Below are 16,717 nucleotides of genomic sequence, written 5' to 3'. Positions count from 1 at the left end.
CAATTCCCTTAGCACCCTCACCCAGTGAAGGGGAAGCAAGAATTCTAACCCTTCTTCCTAACCTGGGGTGAGTGTCTATAGCCCGGGGTGTGCACACCTGATTAATCAATCAATTTTCAATGATCAATTATTATACAAAGACATAATTCAAAGTTTCTATATTATGAAAAGATTTAAAACAAAGTTAAAAGACTTACAAAGTGCCTATATTATAAAAGACTTAGTACAAAGTTTCTACAATATAAAAACATTTAATTCAAAGTTAGAAAGCCTTAAGAGACATTATAAAATTACTAATACAAAGATTATTTGTATTAATCAGGTCAGCAGTGACACATGTGGTTTGGAGATAGGCTCGTGTTCCAGTCAGGGGTGTCATCTGTTTGGGTCCTTTCTCCTGAGACAGGGCAAGGTTTGGCCATTTCATCTTGCTGTGCCAATTCACTGCAGCTGATTTTAAGGTTTCTCATGAAAAGTGAGTGATGGGATAGGAGGAAAGAAGCAGGGCAGAAAGTAACACAAAAGGAAAGGAAGACAGAATAAGCTCTTATGTGCCACTGATGTGCTGACAGTTAAGTATCCTCACTGATGGTGTAAGAATTTGATAATATGGTGAGTGTCAGGATTCAAAGGTGAAAATCAAAATTGTTTAAAGGAGAGCAAGGACAGTAGCAATCCCCATGGGAAGAATCTGCTCTGCCCCCTCTCTCTTTAAGGTCAGGGAGAATTAGATGAATCAAGTTGAGCTGGGGGGAGACAAGCTGGAAAACAGATATGAAAGCCATGAGCTTTCTTCTGCTCTATTCTGTGCTGATTAAGCCTCAGTTGGAGTATTGTGTCCTGTTCTGGGCACCACATTTCAAGAAAGATATGGAGAAATTATAGAAGGTCCAGAGAAGAGCAACAAAAATTATTAAAGGTCTAGAAAACATGACCTATGAGGGAAGACTGAAAGAATTGGGCTTGTTTAGTTTAGAAAAGAGAAGACTGAGAGGGGACATTATAGTAGTTTTCAAGGGTATTACAAAGAGGAGGGAGAAAAATTGTTCTCCTTGCCTCTGAGGATAAGACAAGAAGCAATGGGCATACATTGAAACAAAGGAGGTTTGGGTTGGCTATTAGGAAAACTTCCTAACTGTCAAGGTGGTTAAACACTGGAATAAATTGCCTGAGGGGTGGGGGAGGGGCCAGGGGTGGAGTTGTGGAATCTCCGTCACTGGAGATATTTAAGAGCAAGTTGGATAGACATCTATCAGGGATGATCTAGACCAGGGGTCAGCAACCTTTCCAAAGTGGCATGCCAAAATTTAACCCTCCTGTCCTGCTCCTCTCCTGGGAGGTGGGCAGAAGCTCTTTCCATTGCATGCCCTGTGGACCACCTGGGTCAATGCAAACCTTTCAGTGGACTACAATTGCTAATGGAATCTCAACATTAATTACATAATTACGCCTGAGCCATTTTGCTAGTGCTGCAGCGGAGGAGAACATTTTAAGTTAAATTATTAAACAGATTAAGTGTTTTGACATTCTCATGTTAGTTTCTCAAATTTCATTTTAAAGAAAGTAAAATATTATGTCCAGTACAAAAGATTTCAACGTTTTCTTTATTTATGGCATGGATGGGGAATCTTTTTTGGATCAGGAGTCACTGAACCACAGAAGAATCAGTTGGGGAAACACAAGTGAGAAGCAAAAAAACTTCCCAAACCCCCAATCCTGACTGATGTTGCCCCGAACTGAGACACTTCACTTTTCTGGCACTCTTGCCCCCATGGGGTAAAGGGAAGGGACAAGGAGGACTAAAGTTCAGGCCTTCCCGTAGGCCAGATTTACTTTCCTGGGGTTTCAGAGTTGGTGGATTTTTGTGGACCCTCTTTGGCTCTGGAGTGGGAACAAACATGAGGGCTGTGTCTACACTGGCATGAATTTCCGGAAATGCTTAAAACGGAATACTATCCCGTTTTCAGTTTTTCCAGAAAAGGAGCGTCTACATTGGCAGGCTGCTTTTCCGGAAAAGCCCTTTTTCCGGAAAAGCGTCTGTGGCCAATGTAGACGCGCTTTTCCGGAAAAGACTACTGGGCTGTCTACACTGGCCCTTTTCCGGAACAGTGTTCCGGAATAAGGACTTATGCCTGAGCGGGAACAGATTAGTTTTTCCGGAATAGCGGCTGATTTTGTACAGTAGAGCATCGTTGCTTTTCCGGAAATTCAAGGGCCAGTGTAGACAGCTCACAGCTTATTCCGGAAAAGTGGCTGATTTTCCGGAATAAGTGGCCCAGTGTAGACACAGCCGAGGGGTTCAGTGTGTGGCACAGGGCTGCTAGCGAGTGGGATAGGGATACAAGATCTGGGCGGGAGGAGGGATGCAAGATGGGGTGAGAAGGGCAGGGTCCGGAAGGGAGTATAGCAGCAGGAGAGGGTGTGGGGTAGGTGTATGAGAGGAAGTTTGGGGGCAGGAGGGAGTTGTGGGAATAACGCAGAAAAGGTGAGAGGGTAAGAATGCAGCCAAATATCTAGTTGGGGAGGGAGGCAAAGAAGTGGGGAGTAAAGAAAAATGCAGCTTCTGCAAAGTAAAATTGTATCTCTCCCCACCTTCCTTCAGCCCCATGATCCCCCCTAGCTTGATCCCTTGCATCTTCTCATGCCCTTCAGTGAATCCCCTGCCCCCTCCCATCCTGCCCCAGCATCCTCCTCCACCCCCTCTCCTGCTCCCACATCTCTGTGTTCCCAGTGCATTCATAGGCAGAACAGCAGTGCTGGGACTCACAGCTCCCCGGGGAGCATCTCTGAGGTGAGGAGAGGTGGGGGAGGGGGCAGAGTCTCTTCCCTGCCCGGTGCAGCCCTTTGCCTGCAGGCTATGGCTCCAGGGCTGGCTCCAGCCCAGCCAGGCACAGCAGGGTACTGAGGAAGGGGCTCCCTGCCCCTGCACACAGCCCATAAGGAGCAGCACGGCACAGCCCAGGCTCCGGCATGCCACATGTGCAGAGAAGGCCTAGCTCCACCCCTTCCCAAAGCAGGAAGCAGAACCTACTTAGCTCCCGAGCTATACACCCAGGCTGGGTAGGGGCAGTCCCAGGGATGCATGTGCATGCCTCTCCCATGCCCCACTCCAAGCCTGCAGCGATGTGGCTGAGGTCCCACCTCTCATGCTAGTGAAAATCGGCTCGTGTGCCACTTCTGGCATGTGTGCCAGGGGTTACTGATCCCTAATCTAGACAGCGCTTGGTCCTGCATGAGGACAGAGGACTGGACTCAATAACCTCTCAAGGTCCCTTCCAATTCCAGTATTCTATGATTTTTATGTCTCATTTTAAGAACCCCCCACAGGGGGAAAGTGGGCAGCATAGTGCATCCCTCATTAGTTTGTCCATTATTTTAGGCCTGATATACATCAAGCTAATTTTGGTCCATTAATTTCTAGACCAATCTCTTCTTGTTTATTATGTCCAATCTCAACCTAATCTTTGAATCATATCAGTAGGCTTTTTGCTTATTTGTTTTTTGGGATTAATTCAGTGTCTCTCTGGTTTTCTAGTACTTCCTAACATTGGTTATTGAAAACAACTTGACCTATTTTTCATGGATAATTCCCCAGTAGCAAAAATTTACAGGTTATTATGACATCTTATGAATTTGCATATATGTTTCACAGTTGAGTTTATAATTAAAGTAAACTATTAACCACTATAATCACAATAGGAGGCAAAAATTAAAACCTTTTAATCACATTGCAGACAGTCTTAAAGCTATGTCTACACTGGCAATTTAGCAACAAAACTTCTGTCATTCTGAGATGTTAACCCTCCTTCCCCCTAAGGACAAAATTTTTGCCAAAGCAAGGGTCAGAGTAAACAGTGCATTGTCTGCATGAGCACTCTTCTGCCAATATCATGAACACCACTCCTTGGGTGTGGAAGTATTCTGACAGCAAAAGTGCCAACCAACAGCAGCTATGATGCCCAACTTTTAGCGACCTACCTGGGTCAGTATGGTGTTGCTAAAAGCTGTACAATGTAGACAAAGCTTAACTTTCTGCTCTAAAGGAGCAAGGGTTTAAACAGATTGCAAACAAAGCAGGTATATGTTGAAGGTCAGGAATATACTTCTTTGAGAAACACACCTTCTGTATCCTAAATCTCTCCTGTTAGCCTGCATTTTTTTATGCACTCCAGACTGACTTCCTGGGAGGCTAATGGGCTCCAGCTGTTTTATAGTTTGGCTGGCTAGCCTTTGCCTCTCCACACAGAATCCTGGTCAGAAAGCTCAAGTTTTGTAAGCCAGTCACTCTCCTATCCCTTCTAGGACAAGTAGCAAACATGCACTTTCTGTAGTGACTATCATGGTAACGTCTATATGCTTTCCCAAAAACTTGAATCTTCATGCTCAAGTCTCTAGTGAAATTCAGAAGATTCGTGTTCTTCTTTCTTACCTGCCTTTTTTCTCCCCAGGCCATTATCATGCTAGTAGTGATGGGAATGCTTTAGCAAAGAAGCGGGGTTTGTAATATGTCACGAAAGTGGTTATATTCTGGATTACCATAATCTCTATAGAAAATTGCTCCATAGCTGATTCAGTTGTGGAAAGACATCTGGTTGGTGATTTTAAGGCGGGGACTGGTTTCCCTTGTTAATTGTTTGGTGCTCAAATGCAAAATAAGAAAACATTATCTTATCCTGCTGCTTCAGCCTCTCCTGCAGCTTTACTCACACTAGTAATCTTTATGCATATATCTAATTCATTCACTGAGGGGCATTACTAGCATGCATGAGTTGCAGTACAAAGCATCAAATCTTCATGTATCGTTTTTATGGTCTCTGTGATACTGCACAAAGGAAATCAATGTGTTCAGTATTTTTAAACCTAAAATGAAACCATTTTATTGAACTTGCAATTTATAGATTTTATATTATACTTTATTGTAGTTTATTAGAGTGTTGAATTAATGGATCTTTTCCCACTGAATATTAACATTAAATAATTTTTCCTGAATAGAGAGACTAGATGTAAGCTTTTGAAGTTAATGGCATATTGTATAGAGCAATATTTCTTTGCATGTAGGGTATATATGATGCAGGTTCTCAAATAAAGAAACATGTTTGTGCCTTAACTTGCAGAAGAATAATTCTTCTTTTTTTTCGGAATTGAGTCCTTAAGGAGCTCCACTGAGAGACAACAGGTGTTTCAAATTTTGAATATATAATTAATGCAACATATGGACAATGCCACATAAACATTTCTATTCTCGTAAGAAGACTAGAAATGATCCTCAATATAAGTCAAAAAGACTATCACACTGCTGGGAGAACCGTGCAGGTGAAAGTAGATTATTGTGTACTAGCAAAGCTATAATAAAAACTGTCATTTCTGTCAACCTATTCAGCCTATCTATTGAGAATTAAAAAGAAAATTGAATATCATATTACAATCGTCTCCTGTGTGAAGAGGACCAGTATTGTGGTGATCATTAGTATGCTGGTTTAAAAACTCTGTAAAACTGGGTGTAGTTGAACCACAAATGCTTGGTATGGGAGATGGAAAATCCTGTAGGTCAAGGGATTTAGAAGAGTACATCCTGGTTTCTAAATAAATAATACTTAACTCTTATTTACCAATATGTTCTATAGTGTGAGTATAGAATGAGCCTCTCGACACTGTGACTCTCTTGTCTGGCAAACGGACCAGAGATGTTCCAGGACCCGAGAGTCCCGGTAGAGGGCTGATGATTGGGAGCCCTGTGGGGCTGCCTGGTGGGACCGGAAGCCTAGCGCATGGCAGCAGGGCTCCCGGTCCAACAAAATTCTTCATCTGGGACTGGTCAGGTCTTGACAGGACCAGACCAGAGAGGTCCAGCCTATATTAACATATAGTTTAATAAAAATTATAGTATGCTTAAACTACAATCACATTCTTAATATTAAACAGGAAAAACAGTAATGTTTAATATTAACAATGTTTTAGTATAATTTAAGGCATTTAGAGTTTCACTGACATTCTAGATTTTGTCTCTTTTCTAGCCTTTCATGTTACAGATAATTGAAGAGTTCTTTGTGTTTTTAAACTAAAGGCAAGAATTCATCTAGTTAATTTATCTTTCTCCCATAAAGTGCAGCTTCATTTAGTAAGAATAGACTATCACTGATATATCAGCCAGGTTTAGGTCTGGAATCCCTGTTTACAAATCTAATTGGTACTCTCAAAATTAACTAGAGGCAGAAACAATCAGTATTTGCACCTTTTATTATTACTGTAATACACAGCTGGGGATACAACTATTCAGAAATTTGGGTGTAAAAAGGAAGATGCAAATAAAGCTTAAGGAGGGTAGGTCATTCCTCTGAAATCTACTCCATGTTTTTAGTATACTAAATCAATTGTTTCCCCCTCTGAAATAATTTAATTAAAAATATTTGTCTGGAGATGTAAATCCTAAATAACTTCACTGAAAACAATTTTCTAAAATTGATGTAAAATTAGATTAAGATCAGAATGGGTCCTCTTGTCTTTGTTGATGCAAGGAAGGGAGGCAGGGAGAAGAGATCAAGTGAACAAACAAACCCATAATAACTAACAGAATGGTGGTTAAGGTAGTTGAGATCTGGGAGACTAAGCTTCAAGTCCTTGCTCTGCCTGATTAATACCAGGATCTTGAATTTGGTTTGCACACATTCCAGGTGGGTCTCCTTCACTGGTCTATAGAATCTCATTCAGTCTCTATTGTTGGAGTAATTCCACTTTGTATAAATAAATACATAGTACACATTGAACCAGAGAGAGAGAGAAGCACACATACCCTATAAGGAGTGGTTAGGGATAGTAAACTGGGTTTGGGTTAGAGTTTCAAGTCTATTGTCTGAATTAGGCAGAGCAAGTTCTTGAAACTGATTCTCCTCTGTTCCAGGTGAATAACTAAACCATCAGTCTGTTCTGGGATAGGTGTCCCTCTTTTCCCCTCCCCGGTCCAAAAATTGAATACTGGACATGAGAAACCTTTACAAAGAAGAGTTTAATTGAAATTAGTATTTTCTCCTAAAAGTTTTGTTTTGTTTTGATGAATGTGCATTTCTGACTGTGCATTTAATTGCAAAATTCCCAACCAACAGTCCCGGGGAGAACAATAGATTTTTCCAGCAGTTTTAACAACAGAAGAAAATGCAAGTTACTGGCAACCAAAGCACTATCTTTTTCAGAGCATCTTTTGTTTTCCAGCCTTTGGTATTTACAAGTTTCTCTGTAATTATAATTCAATGCAGTTATAATATTTTCATCTATTGCAAGCAAACTGCATTCAGTTAAACTTGTAGCATATTAGTCTGATAGGTTATGTCTACACTACAGCGCTAATTCGAACTAAGCTAATTCGAACTAGCGCAGCTAGACTTAAAACTAGTTCGAATTAGCGTTTTTCTAATTCGAACTAGCACGTCCACACTGATTGTACGCAGGGGTGCATTTAAGGACAGCTGAAACTGGTTCTGGCAGGGCATCAGGTCAGTAGTTGCTTAGTGTGGCTGCTGTCTGAGGCTACCTGAGGCTCGTACTTAAAGGGACCCCCCTGGACAGCCGGTACTCAGCTTTTCCTGCTTGCTTGCCTACCTCGCCGAGGGACAGCAAAGCGTTGATCTCTATGCCCGTATGTGTCAGTGCTTCCCTTCGGGGACGCCGCCACAGGTGACAACATGGAGCCAGAGCTCCCCCTGCACTTTCTTGTGCAGTTTCCGGACTTGCTGTTGCAAGCCTGCCAGCTATGGGTGGAGGCTGCTGTGCACCACCTGGTGCACGTCAGCTCCCTGCCTTTCTGCCTGGCCACCCTGGGGGCCATGGTGTAGATGCAGTGGCGCCCAGGCACCGGCGTGCCCCGCTGCATCTGGCGTCTGGACACCAGCAGCGACTGGTGGGACCGCATCGTCCTGGAGAGCTGGGGAGACCAACAGTGGACCCAGAACTTCAGAATGAAGAGGGACACCTTCCTGGAGCTCTGTGAGTGGCTCGCCCTTGCTCTGCGCAGAAGGGACACTCGCATGAGGCCCGCCATCCCCCTCCAGAAGCGTGTGGCCATCGCCCTCTGGAAGCACTCCACACCGGACAGCTACCGATCCATCGGGAACCAGTTCGGTGTGGGAGATCCACCGTCGGAGCAGTGCTCATGCAGGTACGGCACTCGCCAGCCACTGGACTGGGGCGACGGGGGGCTGCAAGGAGGGGATGGGCCGCCCCAGGGAAAACGGGGGTTGGGAGGGAAGGATGCAAAAGTGCCCCGCACTGGAGGGGCCGGTCTCTCCCGCCCGTACTACACACTGCCTGGGGGGGACTGCTTCCGGGAGTGGGGCACGGGGCATTGCCAGGACACGAACACTCCCAGCCACCTGGGCGTCCCACTGATTCGTGCTTTGCTGTGTCTCTCCGCAGGTGGTCTAGGCCATCAACCGGGTGCTGCTCTGCAGGGTGGTCCGCCTCGCCGACCCGGACACTGTCATCCGGGGGTTTGGCACCCTGCGGGGGGGCCATCGATGGGACGCACATCGCCATCCGTGCCCCGGAACACCAGGCCTCCCAGTACGTGAACCGCAAGGGGTACTTCTCCGTGATCCTGCAGACCATGTGTGACCACCGGGGACAGTTCACGGACATTAATGTGGGCTGGTCCGGCAAGGCACACGACGCATGGGTGTACCAGAACTCCTCCGTATGCCAGAGGCTGCAGGCCGGGACCTTCTTCCCTGACCGCCACATCAGGGTCGGGGACGTGGACATGCCCATCTGCCTGGTGGGGGATGCGGCCTACCCCCTACAGCCCTGGCTCATGAAGCCCTACACGGGGCACCTCAACCCCTCCCACCAGGCCTTCAATGCCAGGCTGACCAGGGCCCGCATCGTGATAGAGGGGGCCTTCGGGCGACTGAAAGCCCGGTTTAGGTGCTTCCTCACCCGTCTTGACCTCGCCGAGCACAACATCCCTCCCGTGGTGGCAGCATGTTCTGTGCTATACAATCTGTGTGAGCGAAAGGGGGAGGCTTTCCTGCCAGCCTGGATGGCTGAGGCTGACAGCATGGCTGGCCAGTATGCTCAGCCCCGCACTGCCGCCGTCCGGGAAGCCCAGCGGGGGCTGTCCAGATCCGGGAAGCCCTGCGGGAGAGCTTCCAGGTGGAGGAGGAGGACTGAACTCTCCCTGCATGCCCCACTGGGGCCTTCTTCCACCCTCCCCCCCCCCCTTCCCCTTTCCCTTCTCTAACCCCCTCTCCTAAGTAATGTAAAATAAAGACACCTGTTTTGGCAAACAAAATCTCTTTTTATTGTACATAACTGGGGTGGGGGGAAGGAGGAGTGAGGGTGGGAGAGGGGAGGGGGAAACCTGGGAGGGGGGAGCTGGAAGGGGGTGGAAGGGGAGGAAGGGAAAGCTCAGGCTTGGGGGTCTGGCTGGCTCTCCCGTCTCGCAACACTGCAGGACGGGGGACGGAGGAAGCGGGAGGGGGAGCAGGAGTGGGAGGGGGAGCAGGGGCAGGGGGAGCAGGGGCAGCAGGGGTGGGAGGAGGAGCGAGAGCTAGGGCAGCTGCAGGAGCTGGAGCAGGAGGAGGCAGGAACCTGTCGACCAGGGTCTGGAGGTGGCCTCTGAGGGCACGGCTCTGCTCATCCAGCACCTCCAAACTCCTCTGGTGCAGCCGAAGGTCCTCCCAAACCCAGTGCTCCTGATTGCGGAGCAGCCACTCCAGGAACCAGAGGTACCACCGCTGGTAGTCCTCATGGTTCCTGGCTCTCCTGCTGGCCCGGGCGCGGGTGGCTGTTGCAGGCAGGGTGGTGCGCCCTTCAGTCCCAGGTGCTGCTGCTGTGGTGGAACAAGAACAGTGGTCAATTCTCCCTGGGCCCAGGTGGGTGAAACCCAGCCCCCCTCTACAAGGCCAGGGCCCCTGCATGACACCCAGCTGCTGCTCCGTGGTGGGCAAGGCCCAGGCGCATGGTCCCTGGGCTCCCTCTCCCCCCAACCCCCCATACACATAAGGGGAGCATGATGGTACTCACAGGTGGAGGCCTCCCCAGCCTCAGATGACACAGGAGACGTGCTCAGTGGGGTGCCTCGGGGGTCCTGGGTCCTGGGCAGGCTCCTGGCTCTCGGCGTCTTCCGGCTCCTCCTCCTCCGTGTCTGGGAGTGGTCTGCCCAGGGGTCAATCACCACCCAGGGGGCATGGATGCGTGAGCCCTGAGGATGCGGTCCAGAGCCTGAAAGTGCTGGCATGCCTCCGGGTCGGCCCCTGGCTGGCAGGCCCAGGAGTAGGACTGCCACAGGTCCTTAATTTTGCAGCGGACTTGCTCCCGGCTGCGCTGGTGGCCTCTGGCGGCCAGGCTGGCAGCCATGTGGCTGTAGACGGCCACGTTCCTGTGGCTAGTGCGGAGATCGTGGACATTGGAGGCTTCCCCCCAAACCTGGATGAGGTCCACGATCTCCGCACTTGACCAAGCGGGCGCCCGCCTCTTGCGTCCCCGGGCAGGCTCCTGGGAGCTGCCAGGCTGGTCCTGGGGAGCAGTGGAGGGCTGGGTGGCATCGGGTGGCTGGCTCATTTTGTGGCAGGTGTAGGCTCTGCTGGCTGGGTGCTGGCAGGCTTGCAACTGGCACAGTGTAGCCAGCCCGTGGCCCTTTAAGGGCTCTGGGGCAGGGAGGGTTTGCCTGGTGTTGGCCAGAGTGGCCACCAGGGCAAGCTAGGAAGGGCTAGCCTCCCACTAGTTCAAATTAAGTGGCTACACAGCCCTTAATTCGAACGAGCTAATTCGAACTAGGCGTTAGTCCTCATAAAATGAGGTTTACCTAGTTGGATTCAAGTGCTCTGCTAGTTTGAATTAAGTTCGAACTAGCGGAGCGCTAGTGTAGCACCTATGAAAGTTAATTCGAACTAACATCCGTTAGTTCGAATTAACTTTGTAGTGTAGACATACCCATAGTGACTCCATGTTGTCATTTGAGCATGCCCTCAGCAACAGAAAAATATACCATCTGAAGTAGTAGCTCTCAAGCTCACTTTTTGAGTTATAGAGCCCCGAGAGGGAGTCATGACTGCACATAAGAGGGAATAGATAGGTTCACAAAAGGAAGCTGCGTGTGCACAGGAGTTTGTACATATTTGTCAGGAACTGTATACCTCAGCTTTTCAAATGCAAAATCTAACACTCAAGGGGAGCAGCATGTAGGTTTGTGACATTCACTGGAAGACACAGATACATAAACTGAGTGGATTATATTCCTCCACATAGGCAGCATTTATTATTTGTGAGACATATTATCATAGTAATTTTATTTATAAAGCCAAGGAACTCATGGTGCTGTAGAGCAATATATAATAAATAGATTATAAAAACAAAATCTAGATTAAAAACAACACTCTAATAAAATCACCATCCTAAAATTTCAAGAGAAGGAATCGGATACCGAACAGTGGAGGAAGGTGGGGAGAGAAAAATGTGTACCAACGATAGGTTTCAGACATGGACATAGTAAAAGCATTATTATACCAATATTATTGATTTCCTTATTAGGCAATACGTAACGTATTTACCAATAGAAATTTAAACTCTTTATTACTTACCTATTTACAATTACTGACCATGAGTAAACATAACACAGTGTATCTAATCTATCTATCTATCTATCTATCTATCTATGAAATGCATATCTGTCTGCCTGTCTGTGAATCTGCTTGTTTAAGAGCTTTTCCTAACTCTCCCAACCCTCACGCTCAAACTCACACACACATCCCCAGGCCTCTGCCCTGCTCCTCACACTCCCATCCTGACTCCTACACCCCCCTCCCCTCCAGTCCCCTTCTTTGAAGGACCCAGGAAATGCCGGGTAAATCTTCTAATGAGAAAAGTAATTGCAGTGATTTCTGATCTGTGGGTACATCACTGCAGGTCAAAAGTTGAATTATACTATGAAACTTCAGCTGTCAATTGCATAGATTAAGTTGAAATAGCTTAATTCAGCTTTTGGCACTGTCTACACTGCAGCAAGTTCAAGGCAGAACACTCTTCCTTCGACTTCCCTTACTCCTCGTGAAATGAGGGTTGCCATGAGTCAGTGTAAGAAGTCGTCCAGCTTGCCATCATTTCAGAATAGTGGCTTGTAATGTAGGCATGCTCTTTGTTATTTCGGAATAATGCTAGTTATTCCAAAATGATGCTGTTGTGTAGATATACCCTATATGAAGAATACTGATTCTTTTTTACATTATCATAATATCCATACTAGTTGCTAGAAAATGCTTTACTCCCACTCTGATGTTCTTTAATTCATTTATATAACATTTCTCATTCTGCAGCACTGAAAATTATAGAAGTAAAAGGACATAATTTATATAGAGAATGAAAAGGGTGAAAACACGGTAGCCTTTGAGACTATACAATATACTACAGTATGAGATAAGAGAAAAAACAATATTGCATGTGAATGAAATGGCAGAAGAAATTCAAATTACAGAATTTGTCTAGGACAAGACCTATCCCCATGGAAAAGGTGTTGGAAAAGGGAGGCTCGATAGGTTACAATGACTTGACACATGAGAGAAACCCTAGGGATGGTTAAGAGCAGAGAAAGGTGAAATAAAGAAAAAGATTCCTAATGAGCAAGAGACAAGAAAAGCCAAAGACCACAGGTGTTATCCCAGGGTTTCAAAGAGATTAACTACAGGTGAGAGGACTGTGTAGCACTTTAAAGACTAACAAGATGGTTTAATAGGTGATGAGCTTTCGTGGGCCAGACCCACTTCCTCAGATCAAATAGTGGAAGAAAATTTTCACAACCATATATACCAAAGGATACAATTAAAAAAAAGTGAACACGTATGAAAAGGACAAATAAAATTTCAGAACAGAAGGGAGATGGAGAGAGGGGAAGGGGGGTAAGTAAATGTCTGTGAGCTAATGATATTAGAGGTGATAATTGGGGAAGCTATCTTTGTAATGGGTAAGATAATTAGCGTCTTTATTCAAATTTGCGTGTAAAGTGTCGAATTTAAGCATGAATGACAGTTCAGAGGAGTAAGGAAAGGTTCAAAGGAAAGAAAGAGAAAGGGGACCACAATGGAACTAAGGACAGATTGTAAGAAATGTGAGAGGAAGGGGAGCCCAGAATAGTTGATAAGAGACTGCTGGAAGTGGGGAGAGAGCCAAGGGGATGCAAAAGGGAGGGGGAAATTTCTAGAAGCAAGGGAATACAGAAGTGAACTTGAGAAGTGGAGGAAGGAAAAAATAAAGATCTGGTTAGGTGGGGTATTGAAGCCAGTAGAGCAAAAAGAGGAAACAAGGCATGGGTAGAAGGAGATATTTAGGTTCTATTTCTATATGGCTCATGTAGGCCGTGGCTCAGCAAAAGGGGCTGGTTTTGAAGAGACATTGCAAAGTTCCCTAGTTCTATTTTTCTATAACCCCATCACACTAGATACAAAATACACAACAGGGCATCTCTTTGGTAAATATTTTGCAAAAATGGTTAATTTGCATAAATATTTTATACTTAGCTTTAGTCACTTAGGACAATTAGTATGCCTGTGCTTACTTCAGAAATGAGAATGCAAATGGAATCTTCACTAAGGTAGGATTAATTATTGAGTTTTTGGAGTCCATTTAATTAATTTTCTCTACATATGATGCCTTTCTGTCTCAGTTGTTGATATGGCAACAAAAAGCATTCTTTTCTCTCGGAATTGGTTGTTTCACTTCCTTTTGGATCACAACTTTTCATATGACTATTTCCATGTCTTCTTACCCCTCTCCCTTACAAAATATGTTACCAGGGTAAAACTCTCATAGCGTGTAACATCACTTAAGCTCTTACAATAGGGTTTTGATGGTGCTTTAGCAGGGTATAGGTCTTGCTCTTAGAATAGTCAGTCATAGAGAATAGCCCTGTCTTAAAATGATAAAATATCATAGAACTTACATGTCTCTCTATGACTTAATTGTCATTCCAAGGATAGATGGAGGGAGAAAGTGTTTAACATGTATTGGTAACTAGAAGAGTTTGTTGTATTTCATTGTTAATTTACATGTGAGATTTAGATATCTAAATATAAATATGTATATGGGTTAAATTTTTGTTTACTCTAGAAAAGATATTACCACTGATAAATAAATCAAATGCATTTTGTTGCTTTATTTTTAAAAATGTGAATGTGTCACTATATGTTTCAGTGCATTAGTTGTAACAAATGAATTGGAGGTTTGGTTTTTTTGTGTTTTGTTTTTGCTGCTTATAGTCTGTTTTAAACTGAATACAAAATAAACTAGCTTTGAAAAGTAAAGGAGAATTTCAAAAGGGGCAAGGTAAAACAAATGGTAATCTTTGCAATAATTTATAGGGGGCGCGGCAAGGTCCTTGTCCAGGCCTCTTGCCCTGGGACTCCTTTGTCAGCCACAAATCACAGAAGACCCTCTGTTGTGCAGTTACTCATGTATTTATATTGCTTGTGCCAACTTCCCACCACCTTCTATTTACAGAGCTTTGTTTTCCTCAACTACCTTCTCCTTCTGGCTGGGATGGGCACACACTCAGTCACTCTCTGGGCTCCCTACTTTCCCTCTAGCTACCTTATATAGACCACTGGCTAATGAGGCCCACAGCTGCTTCCATTAGCCTGTCAGGCCTGGCTCACTCAGCTGGCTGTAATTGGCCTTTTCAGCCAGGCTGTAGTGGCAGAACTCTGGCTTAGCCAGTAGTCCGTCACAGGGGAAATATAAATAGTATTGAAGTTTACAGAAAATGTTGGCATATTTCCCTAAGTATAGTACTGTGTCTGATTTTTCACAGTATCAGTCACTTAAAGCAATTTAGGTAATATTCTGGCATGAATTTCTACTATTTTATTTATACCATTTGCCTAGCTCATTGGAATGCAGTGCCTTTGCTGTTCGGTACAGTAAATGCACTCTATAATATCTATTATGGCATGGTCAAAGGATAATTTATTGTCAAATAGAAAAATAGGTCAACACTAATGTCACTTGATGATCAACCCCCCCAAGTTTAATAAAACATCTCACCAGCATGCATTCTGTGCAGTGGCTGATATTTTATTAGAACTACAGTACCTGACTATAGCAGTAGTGTAATTACTGAGCTGTCAGTGTGATAAGTGGGATTAATGGCAGCCTGATGCACTTTAGTCTGCAGAGCACTCGGAGAACTGGAAGATGGTATTATTATCAGAATGAGTCTACTGGCATATTCATGGCACCCTTCTCCACCAAAAAAAAAAAAAAAAAAGAGCTACAATTCAGGTTTACATTACCCTGCCTCATTAATATATTTTCAATAGCTGATATTGTGAACCATTTCAATAATAAAAATTTGTTTTGGTAAAGATACTTAATAAATACAACTCTCTATATCTGATTATTCAATTGTCAAAATTATACTATCATTTACACTGTCAAACTTTATTAATAAATTGAAATTCAGTACAGCTGTTTTAGAGTAAGAACAACTAAGGCACCCAGACCTTGCCTTAGATCACAGAAGAATTTGCTATAAAGCTAGATCTAAGAAAACATATATTGTCAGATTGTGAAGATGGGTTAATTCAGTGTTTCTCAGTGTTCTGTGCGTCTGCTTTGGGATAGCTGCTTTTTATTGACTTAAAAGGTCCATCGTCACAGAGTCTCACATCTCCCTTTGGCTCTGGTTTGCCATTTCCAGCCAAGGCACTGGGCTCCTATATAATGTTCCGTGCATAATAAAAACGGTGGCATTTCCTCTTTTGAGTGCTTAATTTTTCAGTCTGAACATTCTTTGAGCATATTTGTGTATGTAATATAGCTGTAGATTGTACATGCAGAGTAATGCATTTTGTGGATCTGCTTGTTGTATAAGAAGGATGATGTTCTGGCTAAAACATCCAACTATAGCGAGATCAGAGTTCTCTCTTTGGCTCATCACAGCCTTCTTGTGTGTCTTTAGGGCTATTCTTTTAACATAGCTGTGCTTCAACATCCCCACTTTAAAATGTGAAGAGTAAAATTTATGTCATTATGTTGTTGTGCGAGTTAATTCAATGTTTATAAAGCACTTCAAAATCCTTATATGGAAGTCTCTATGAAAATGTAAAACATTATTATCTATTAGATTATCAACTTATCAATGTGAACATGAAAAATGTTTGCTATTGGCAGTATTTGTACTGTATGTTTCTTTAAGTCATTTAATTTTTTTTCTTAGGTGCTTAAAGTGTGCAGATGCTCCTTGTCAGAAGAGCTGCCCAACTAATCTAGACATCAAGTCATTTATCACAAATATTGCAAATAAGGTAAAAGCGGGTTTACAGTAGTAAACAAAATGCAAGAACAGCAGTTGCTTGTATTTCTCCTTGTGTGATTGAATTACAATCCTTCTCTTTTGTAAACTCTAATAAAACAATGTTTAGAACCTGTATGATCAAATTTAACAGATTCTTCCTAATTTTTAATTTATTCTTACTGATATTGTTCTTTGGCAAATTGTAAACACACAGACTGCATGGTAAATCTGTTTCTTCAGCAGATTTATTTCTCATTCAGGTATTTGTTCTGGATTGATTTAATCAATTAATAGTACTGACACTTCAGTGTACTGTAATGAATTCACAGCATTGTTACCTGACTCAGCTACTGTAGTCACAGAGCATTTTTTTCCCCATTACAAAATAATTCTTTGCAGGAAATTATTACAATTTTCTTATTAAAATTTGCTTTGGGCTGACAC

At 44.1% G+C, this 16,717-nt stretch overlaps 1 protein-coding gene across 5 annotated transcripts in view; it reads left to right on the top strand.

The window, feature by feature from the left end:
* The window catches only part of DPYD (dihydropyrimidine dehydrogenase), a 675,852-nt gene that overhangs the window by 237,488 nt on the left and 421,647 nt on the right, over positions 1-16,717 (top strand). For all 5 annotated transcript variants that reach the window (XM_075936591.2, XM_075936588.2, XM_075936587.2 and 2 more), the window contains one exon: positions 16,196-16,283. In XM_075936591.2, coding sequence (XP_075792706.1) covers positions 16,196-16,283 — 88 coding nt within the window. The remainder of the gene's footprint in view (positions 1-16,195; positions 16,284-16,717) is intronic.

This window comes from Pelodiscus sinensis, chromosome 9 (assembly GCF_052426305.1).
Source record: "Pelodiscus sinensis isolate ZL-2025 chromosome 9, ASM5242630v1, whole genome shotgun sequence".
Taxonomy (NCBI): Eukaryota; Metazoa; Chordata; order Testudines; family Trionychidae; genus Pelodiscus; species Pelodiscus sinensis.
The sequence above is the reverse complement of the archived record's forward strand: the minus strand, read 5'-3'. Positions and strand labels throughout refer to the sequence as shown.